Raw genomic sequence first — 10,918 nt, forward strand, 5'->3', positions numbered from 1 at the left:
TCTATAAAGAGGATGTCAATAATAGTCCCCTTGTGAAAAGAGCTTAGTACATTTATTTATTTGTTTTTATTTTTATTTTTTCGGAATGAGTGCCTAGTACTAGTTAAAATATTAATTAGGGTGTGTTTGGTGTGTGATAAAAGTAGAAAGTTGAGTTGAGTTGAGTTGGTAATTATTATCTGGAGAGTTAAATTATCGAGTTGAGTTGAGTTGGCAGTTTTTTGTTAATGAGATTAGTTCTATTTTTTTTTTCTGTTTGTTTTTTATTTCATTCTTTTATTTTTAGTTTTATGCTTTGCTATTATTGATTAATTTTCAAATATATACGAATTTTCTCAAATCATTCATGACATAAACGGGACAATCACAATTTTTTTCTCAATTTGTAGAACATAATAGATTATTTTTCATATATTCTTTTCAAAAACTGTAATAATTCTAATTTTCTTCAATCGGTAAAACATACCAACAAAATATATTTCATATTGTTGCTCAATTAATTGGTATATTATATATTGTATGTATATATTGAATCTTGCTAACTTAACTTTATTATTTCACATATCATACAGTTTATTTTTATATAATATGGATAGTATATTTGGAATTAAAATTGTACATAGGATAATTACCTTTCATTTGATTATAATGGTGAGAATGTGATGTAGTACACTAAAATTTTTCATAAGATCACAAAAATAATATGAACCAACCGAACATATGGCCGTTTCTAAAAAAAATTCACAAAATATATGTTCTTTTCGATACTTATAATATCCGTGTCATAAATCAAACACAAAAATTACATGTAATGACGTATGCAAAAGTTATCATTCTTTTCGACATGATAGTCCATTGTCCATTTGTTGTTATCCAAAAGAACTATAAACAAAGTATAGGGGTGTGGTCAGTCTACATGTTTCTTCCTAGTAGACAGAGGCAGTACCTCTTCCGTGCGTGTTCTGGTACTACAAAGAAGCAATTTGTCTTCTGAATGTCTGTGACAATGAGGTCAATAAGGGTGACCTGATCATCCTCATCTAGGCCATCAATGTTGTATATGGCATTTACTACTTCCTTCAGACGTCTGAACTCCAACTCATACTTCTCCTTTTGTCACGATGCAAGTCTACCTGTGTGTGTGCTCTGCATTTCAACAGTCGATCTCATGATGTCGCTCATTTCAGCTTGGAATGATGGCCTTTTCCTCTTATGCCTCGAGATGACTCGGCAAGTACACTCGCTTTACCTGTAGAATGCTCTGCTGGCTCTTCATTTATTTCATCTTGATTTAATGGTGATTCCATCTAGCGAACCTCAGGTGTGTGACAGTCCTGTGATCCAAGTCGAATCTCATCTTCAAACTCTCTGAGTGCATTCGTCGCCATCACGTATGGGTCTTCACTTGATTGCCCTATTGCTACGGTGGAGAGGTCATCGTAATGTGGGAATGGCTTGTTCCACATCCCCTTCGCATTGGGATGACTCTGCATTAATACACATACACATTATTAATATTTGAACCAACAAAAATGACAGTAGAATGAATTTGAACATATAAGATAAGATCGGTCCTTGGAAGAATCCAACAAAAACAATGAACCAAATCATCATATCAAATTTTTGTAAAACTAAAAAGTAAGCTATGAACTGGAAAAAAATATTTATGTAATATAACACAAAAACTCTATTAAATTAGCTACCAAATTTGAAATGAAAATCAGATTAGGGTGAGCGAGATCCTCCTCATGAGCGAGATCAAGCATTTCTTTAACAAACTGTCTTCCTAGCGATGCTCAACTTACCAGCGAAATTCAACCCACATTTCTAGCGAGATTCCCTTATAGAGCGAGATTCTCATCACAAAATTAACGAGATTTCCTTCTAGAGCGAGATCCTCATCACAAAATTAGCGAGATTTCACTTGTCGAGGGTTGAAGTTTCGACTTATGTATGTCGAAACTTCAATCTTCGACAACCCTTTATACATATTGTTTCCAAATTTTTCTTTGTTTGTCGAGTTCTCAACGTTCAATTAATGTTCGACCTATGTATGTTGAAACTTCAACCTTCGACAACCCTAATATACATATTGTTTCCAAGTTTTTCTTTATTTGTCGAGTTCTCGACGTTCGACCTCTACATTAATCGAATTCTCAACCCTCGACTTCTAGCCAAACAACAATATTTCTCTAATAAGTTTCAAAACAACCTTATTTCCGTAATAAGTTTTGAAAACACCATATTAATATAAAAGGTCCTAGTTTTGAGGGGATAAAAAATGAGAGTTTTGAGTGGGTAAAAAAGAGATTTTAATAATCCAGGGGTTTTCTTTATGGGTTTAACAAACATGAGTAATAAATACTCATCCAACTCAATAACTCATACCCATTTATCAAACACCTCCTTAAGGATTTTAGTTTATTACTCCTGTTGAAGCCACAAAATCCTACCCAATCAACTTTACCATATTAATCATTTTTATCATACCAAATACCACTACTTTATAGATTAGTTTATTATGTTTTTTTTTATTCATTGAAGTTTCAAAAATCTCTTTAGATTAATGAATAGTGGAAGAAAGAGACGAGGGGGAAAAACCCAATACCACCAACCATTTAACAAACGAAGGTCATAAATTAGAAAATCAATATTAACTCACTACCACCGAACTATTTAACTAATAAGAATACTTACTACCACCCAATAGGAATAAGTCAAAATGGGTTTAATGATATTGACATACACTCTGATCAAAGAGATCGGAGGTTGAATCTCCCACTCCACCATTGTCATACTTAAAAAAATAAGAACTAATAAGAATAAGGAGCAAAATAGTTATTTTGGAGAAGTTTATAGAGAGAATATTATTATGATCCTTATAATTCAAAATATACAAAATGAAGCTGAAAATTAATTCATAGTTCTTATTTTTAATTAAAAAATGGTCACTTCCATATATAAATTGACAATAGGTGGAGCAACGGATTCCAACCTCATCTCAAAGTCGATATCACAAACTTTACACTAGTTAAACTATACTCATTTTGGTTATTTAGTCACTTATATAAAGTTTAGAAATATGTTCACATTAGGTCTTTTCTTTTGCAAAGAAGTTGTTATTCTCATTTAACCAATTTTGATAAAATAATAACTTCTTCACCAAATTGACCCGTAGGGTCCAAAAAAATTATTTGTTAAAATGAGTAAAGAAGTCTTAAACATCAAATTTATATTGACATGGCGAAAAATAGAGAGAGGATCAACATCAATAAGTACTCATAAAGTCATAAGAAACAAAAAGATGATTGACAGCAATGTAGACACCTATATATCATAGATTGCAAAATGGAGCATATGATTTGTCCAAGGCCATTTTAAACTCTGGACCCCAACTAGATTGTGATGCAACAGCAAATCTTAAGTACCAATGAAAATTGCAAATCACATTCACATAAAGACTTTTGAGTTGAGGATGGTCCAGTAGAAGAGTAGAAAGGACCATTCAACTATCCTCCAGCATGTGGCAGTGCACTAAAACAACATACATCATAGGATAACTGAGACCTTTCCAAGGACCCTACTACCTAGGAGTCAATATACTAATCTTAGAACTCAAGGACACATTTAACTTCGTTGCGTGAGTAAGATATGTCAACATGCCATATTATGATCCCAAAAACAGAATAATTGGATACTTTACAGTGAAGATAAGCAGCTGGGTTGGCTTAAGAAGGCAGAGTTTGAAGGTGAAGTGCTTCTTCTCATTAAAGAAACGTCTGTCATTGTTTAAGGAAGTACTTTGAACGCAAGCTGTCGAGCATTTCTGCGTACTCAATTGGAACAGCCTCATCACAAAATACTTCATCCCAAATCTTGAGGAGATCTGTTTCACAAAGCACTAAAATTAGTGCAAATCAACGAAACATTTCGCCATGATAAGCCCTCAGATCTCTGATATTATTTGGGGGTAACTACGTGGATATACCTTTCAGTTCCTAACAAAATCTACGGTCTTGGACCTCAAAGTCTATGGGCCGAAATGTCAGGAAGCTCTATAACATTCAAGTTTCTATATAAATTTATCCAATAAAATATAAATTAGAGCATTTTGCATTCACCTCTTCACAGTGAATGTTTTTCATGCTTACCGTCTTCACCCTATATTGAAGATTGGTTTTAAATATAAAGATACAGGCTAGAATTCAGACATGTCATTACTTATTCAAGACCAGCATACAGCTGATAACAAAACAATAGGGGGTAATCATAATTCACAGCTCAAACATGAATCGATATGGCTGCATAGCCCATATTCAGCCTGAAGCATCGCGGTGCCACACAGGATATTGTTTTTCTTTTTATTGTTTGAGAAAAATTATTATGAAAAGAAAAGAAAGAGAAAGAAAGGAGCAAACGCAAAAGGAAGGAGTCCACCCACGGAGCCATAAAGAATACAAAAAACCTATCAAAATTGACATATATCAGAGAAAGAGGAGTAATAAAATGACCAGAAGGCTTCAGAGTGAACGCCTATGTTGTTTAAGGACATAGTAAGTGAGATACACCGGATCAATCTTAACCAATTTTTTTTACCTAACAAATTTGCTTGCAAACGTAGATGCTAAACTTTCAACCAAGAAGGTTAGAAATATGGGGAAAAAGTAAATACCAAACGAAGGTTACCAATCAAGAAGAGGTAAAGAGGGAAGGGTTTCTACAACTTACCAAACTTTTCAGAGGATGGAAGACACATCATGAGTATGCTGAATCTTGGGACCTTGGCTAAATTTTCCAAAAAACTGATAGCCAAAGCCGGTTCTTCACTGCAAATTGGTAGCCAGTATGGTCTGTTAACCGTTGATGTTTTAAATCATATTCTAACTGTTCCTCGGGACAAGTTTGAAAATTTCAACTTACGTGAAAAACATAGCCACACACTTGACGATGTCTACTAAAATTGGAGCTGTTAATGCATTTTTGAATATCTGGGGCAACTTGGCTGGAGCAATGGCCTAATAAGGAAAACAATTACGTTAAAAAATAATAATAAAGAAGAAATAAAAACAGATAATAATAAATAAATAAATAAAGGGGGGCGGCGGGGGGGTGCTAATTAATTGCCAAGTATGTTGTGCTCAACGGATTTCCCAACACACTTATTTACTGCTATCAAAGTGGAATTCTTTGCTGCCAATGTCATGCCAACATGCAGAGTGCTCACCGCCACAAAAGTGAGAAGTCTTTTTCTAATACCCAGATATATCGGCTATTTGAATATTCAACAGGAAGAAAACGCAGAGACACCTATATCATATGTTATATCAGGTAGTCAAAACTAGCGTGTAAATTAATACACTCGGCAAGTGGCTCCAGGGCTCCATTGGGAAACAAATTGATGATATGATGAATAAAAATCAAACAATTGACTGACTGACAAACAGCCTTTCAGATGGCAGCACGCTTCTAATATTTATCAAACAATTTTTATATATATGCAACTAGTCTACAAATGTTCATATTATCTTGGATAGCCAAATGAACACAACACCAAGGACAGCATAGTCTGTCTATATTAGATTAGATACCTTTAAAAGACGAGCCTGCAGTCCACGATCACCAGAGAATCCTCGCCAAGAAACCTCAAATTGATAGGCAGTCGTTGGGGCTATAATGTTTTTTGCAGCTTCAACCATGCTTCTAGAAGCTGCTAGAGAAGCAAATTCCTGCACTGACGGCTTCAGTTCCTGCTTTCTTGGAACACAATCTCTCTGTAAAACATTGGCAGGAGTGGAATAGGTGTGAAAACAAAAGAATTTAGACATCATTGTGTCAAAAACAAACCATAGCAAAGTTACATAGGGATTAGGAATAGGCTATGGCATCCAAACGACCGTGAGCTGACAACATGGTTCACAAATTGGTAAAGGGTGAGAGAAAAGGTTAAGTAGAAGCCTTTTACCTTCCCATCCACTCACACTATGATTTAAAGTCCTTTAGGAACATTAGGACGTTGAATGGACGAGCTTCAATTTGACTAGTCAATAATCATGAAGGTAATCTATTGTCTCTGAATCTTCCTTGAATAAGGCTTGAGCTTGTCAGTGAGAGATCACCTTCAAAATAATCCCTCAAAGAAAGTTGACAGAGAGCACTCTTATTCCTAGCCCTCATTCCTAACTAAACATACAGTTGGCATTGAAGCTCATTTTGCACATAACTTGTGAGAAAATTGGTTATATAATATATCTGGCCTGCATCAGTCAATTTCAGAGCTAGAAGTCTCCTATTCAGTCAATTGTTATGTTACACCCGAACTTGTGAGAGAATTGGTTATATAATATATCTGGCCTGCATCAGTGAATTTCAGAGCTAGAAGTCTCCTATTCAGTCAATTGTTATGTTACACTCGAGAGAGCTCTTTTCAAACTACCAAACGAGGGGCTTACTTAAGTCACCCTTTGACAATCGACCCAAGCCTCTTCGATGACTCAAATTCCAATAGTCTAATTCCATATCCTAGCATGCCTTGATTATTATAGATTTTTTTTTTCTTTTTTCTTTCATTGAAAAAAAAAATGTGAATCAGAATGTGAACTCTTATGATAATGAACTTCTCATCAAATATCACAGATTTCTTAAATAGATCAATATAAGCATTAGGACTTCAGAACTTCTTCTACCCTTTTCTTTTTTTCTTAGTATAGAACGATTAAAGGAAGAGTTATAGAATGAGCTGCACAAAGCACAGGATGTGATAGGAACAGCCCAAATAGAAAAATAAGCAAATTTCTATTTGATTTCAATGGTGTTTTTTAGATGGATCCTGCAATGGTTTGCAAACAAGAAACCGATGGTGCAATCTTATTGCGTTTCTTTGGAACAAAATATGGTATATACTTAACTAACATAAAAATGGGAAAGAATCAAACGGCAGTGTACAAGGCAGGAAAAAGAGTTCAAACAGATATTTAGAGACCTCCAATTCCCCCGCATATGAACTTGAGTCTTTGTGAAAACCATTAGTTGCTACTTTTTTGTAAGCGATTTCAGCTCCTGTGCTTCTGTCCTCGTTTTCTTCTAAATACGCTGATGTCTTGGCGGCATTTTCCCCACCATTTTCCTAAGAACAGAGTCAAAAGCCTCAAACATCATATGGCTGATACCAAGCTTCAGAATAAGAATTATCATCTTTAGATTCATTGCCAAGGGGTGGGGGCGTTGCTCCATCATATTTGGTCAAATTTGAGGAAAGAAAATTAACACAAATACAGAAAAGGACACCACAGTCAAGATATGAGCAGTATAAGTGATTTATCAGCAAATTTTCTCTCCGTGAGAATTTCAACAAAGTAATACACTACACTACACCGCAGTCCTAGAAAAAGACAAATAGGACGACGGGGTTATAAAGTAGCAATATATTAGTTTATTATAGCAAAATATAGTTTCTAAAAAGCTTAAGAAACAAGATAGAGCGAGAAATCTGTTGAATAAATTATTAAAAATATAGGCCAGTTGGATCTTCACTGAAATGTTACATGATAATCATTTGTTTCTGTTGGTTTTTTTTTAAAAAATAAATCCGTGAGTGTTTTGCTCCATTTAGATGCACCTCAACTATTCTCTACATTTTTTAAAAAGGAAAATTCAGGATACCATGGGCAATAACGAATTAGAAACCTTTACATCAACACGTTCTCGAGCTGCCGATAATCCTGTCCTTGGTGTGCTGCTAGAGACAGGAGGGATGTCCTTGATTTTTGCTTCAGAGTCAGATTTTCTAACTGTCTCCTTATCTTTTGTGGAGCTTCTCGAAGCACCAGATGCCTTCTCAAGAATTGCCTACGAGATGGATAACATGTACAAGAAAAATTAAAGAAATCATCTTGTCAACATAACTCATCTGAAAAATCATAACTCCCTCTCCCACATTCACCAGTACATAGTTCAAGAGAGGCCCAGTATTTAAAAAAATCATCTGAAATACTAATGTTGCAAAACTTACTTTCCCAACAAAAGCTCTGAGCTCAGCATGTTGCTTCTTGATCTCCTGGTTGTGAGGCTCCAATCTCTGAGCAAAATCAGCATCTGCAATCAGTCAAATACATCAGTCAAATAAAAAGCATAGAAAGATCCACATGCAATTAAAATGCTTATTTTTTTACCCTCCAAGGCTTCTTTAGCCTTCCCAAGTTCCTTTCTAGCTGTTGCTCGGCGTGAGTATGCTTTAATATATCGATCATCTAAATTTAAGGCCTCTGTACAGTCATCCTCAGCCTCCTGATATCTGACTCAATGGAGGTGGAAACAAGAGGATAACAAAGAAACAAACAATTTAACACATTTAACAGTCATAGACTCATAGCTTGTCATATTAAGAGCACTATTTTATTGGCAAAACAGATTATAGCAGAAAAAAACAACTTGAAAACATAGGTGTATTATTTTGTTTCCAAGAAATGTAAGCTATAGACAGACAAAAAGCAAAGACCCATTTTCAAGGAAAATCAAAAACAGATCCATACCTATGCATCTAAATGAAGAAAGCTTAGAATCTATGGGCTGAAACTTACCTTCTGATTTTTAGGTAGGCCATAGCCCTATTTGCAAAGGCTACAGCTGTTGGGGACAAAGCAATACTTCTTGAATAGCAGTCAATAGCTTCTTTAAACTTCTTTTGCTTAAAATACTCATTGCCCTGGAATACAAAGATATATCATACACACTGTGCAGTCAAGGGTCAAGTTCATTCATGGTTTACACCAATTATATCTCCATCATAAAAACATGAACAAAAGAATATAACCTACCTGTTCTTTCTCTGAAGCGGCATCAACAAAACTCTGATCAGTCTGAAAATTTCTTGATAGACGGTTAACAGCATCATAGTGCTTCAAGTAATCAGCTGCTGAAGCTTTTTCTGTCTGCCTTCTACCCTGGTTGGCTATGACATCACTTAAGGTGACCCTCGAATAATCCATAACAGTACTAATATTATTTCTCAGAAAATGTAACAAAACTATTCTCGAGAGCATCTCTACCAAGCATGAAGCCAATTTCATGAAGAGATAATTAAAATTATTATCTACATATGCACACTTGTAACAAAATTTAAACATCTTAAAGAATAAGCAGCTAAATCTAAAAATTATAACTTAACAAGATGTACCAAAACACTAGAACTGAGCACCAGGTTTTTCTTCAAAACGTAAACCAATATAAATATAAACATCCGAGATAGCAGTTTCTTGTTTTTGAAAATGTGCAGTTCACTATGCAGCTGAAAATTTGATAAGAGTAATACCTCCTTTTCTTTACTAATGGCCTGTGGCTTCAGTTTCTTGTCTTTTCCCTTAAAGGAGAGTTCCCAATCCTGCAAGTCATTCAAAAATCCCTGGAAATCCTGGAGAAAAAGAATGACCCCAAAACACATACAACTCAATAAGAAAAGCCAACAAAAGCAACCGTGCATTTAACTTAACACACCAAGAACGACAATTCCTAATCCCTATTTAAATATATTCAGCTCATTAATCACTCCAATGCAAGTGAACAGAACTGCACATAATCAAACCCCACAGAATCCCGATGTTCAACAAACCACGTGGTAATAGCCAAGGCAGCTGCATACTTAGCGAGTCCGCCTCGTTTCCACAGACAATGAATTATGCAGCAATTGGAAACTCAACTCAAAGCTACAAGTGCTATAACCAATTGGAAAAAAACTTCATTCTCCTCGTTTTAAAAGCAAAAAAGATAAAAATAAGGAAATAGAGCGTTTAATCTCTGAATTTCAGCAGATTGAGAAAAATGGCAATACCATAGGCTGATCGCGCCCGTGCTTGCCGGAGGAATCGGCCATGGAAGAGCAGAAAAAAAAAGCAGAAGTGAAGATAAAGAAAGAGAAAATGGAAAATTGTAGCAGCTGGTAATCGAAAGAGCTTCTCGAAGCGTCCACCAAAGCCTTGGAGTCGGAGCCGTTCGCCGGTCGGAGTTTTCGCCGTGGATTCTGAAATCTGTAGAATCCTAACCGATTGGGCCAAAGAGAAAAAATAACAAAGCCCACAAACATAGGACATTTTGGGCTTCCTTCCCTTGGGAAATTGGGTCCTCCAGCATAAATTACCGTTTCATTCGAAAATATAGCAAACTCCGAAACTTTTTTAGTACACATTTTTTTACCTTAAATGACTATCTTATTACAAGACATTTTATATTCGATTTTTTTTTAACCATCCAAATAGATGAATTTTCTCTATTTTCAATAATTTTTCTTTCTCTTGCTTTTTATCATTTCATTTTATTTATTTTTCTTCTTTTATAAATATATTTAAATTAAAATTTATAATTGACATATATAATTAATTTTATTAATAATAATGCTCATTTAATAATTTATTCTATTATTGTGAATTAATATGAATATCATAATCTTTTCTTAAAAAAATTATGAATAATCATAATTATATTTATTTAAATGATAATATATATTTACCTCATAAACTATTATTAAAATTATTAATTAGTTTTTAAAAGATATTATTTAATTAAATAATAATAAAATAAGTTTTTTTTTTCAATTAAAAGAATCTTATACACTTTATACATCTAGTTTTAATCTATAATTATAGTTATTTTTTTTAATTAAATTTGATGATTTAAAATCAATTAGTTTATATCAACTTCTTTTGTGTGTGTATATATATATATATGGGGCTTATAATAGACATTAAATAATTAGTTAATTAACTCTTTCATTACTAATATTTTTTAATAAAAAATGATAATATAAATGTGCAATAAAAAATTAATTAATAGTAAATATACTAAACTGGACGGTGAGTGGGTAAACTTCATTAAATTTTAATGGCTTAAAATTGATTTAATGAATTAATGTGATAAAAATAAATTAACT

General features: G+C 34.0%; 1 protein-coding gene across 3 annotated transcripts; it reads right to left on the bottom strand.

Moving 5' to 3' along the window:
- Nucleotides 1-3,308: 3,308 nt before the first annotated feature.
- LOC120080157 (uncharacterized) lies at nucleotides 3,309-10,020 on the bottom strand. Of its 3 annotated transcripts, none has more exons than XM_039034725.2 (12): nucleotides 9,824-10,020; nucleotides 9,308-9,406; nucleotides 8,814-8,939; nucleotides 8,577-8,701; nucleotides 8,169-8,290; nucleotides 8,009-8,091; nucleotides 7,660-7,845; nucleotides 6,980-7,123; nucleotides 5,589-5,771; nucleotides 4,921-5,015; nucleotides 4,729-4,826; nucleotides 3,309-3,886 (listed from the first exon to the last, which is right to left on the bottom strand). In XM_039034725.2, exons 1-12 carry the CDS (start codon nucleotides 9,863-9,865, stop codon nucleotides 3,783-3,785), a joined length of 1,407 nt encoding a protein of 468 aa, XP_038890653.1. In that variant the 5' UTR covers nucleotides 9,866-10,020; the 3' UTR covers nucleotides 3,309-3,782. The 3 variants fall into 3 exon arrangements, with proteins under 3 accessions (XP_038890653.1, XP_038890655.1, XP_038890654.1); XM_039034727.2 differs by having other exon boundaries at nucleotides 7,690-7,845; nucleotides 9,824-10,019; XM_039034726.2 differs by having other exon boundaries at nucleotides 7,684-7,845; nucleotides 9,824-10,019.
- Between the last annotated feature and the right edge of the window lie 898 nt (nucleotides 10,021-10,918).

Source organism: Benincasa hispida, unplaced genomic scaffold (genome assembly GCF_027475165.1).
Source record: "Benincasa hispida cultivar pf3 unplaced genomic scaffold, pf3_genome.v1.1 HicScf717, whole genome shotgun sequence".
NCBI lineage: Eukaryota > Viridiplantae > Streptophyta > Magnoliopsida > Cucurbitales > Cucurbitaceae > Benincasa > Benincasa hispida.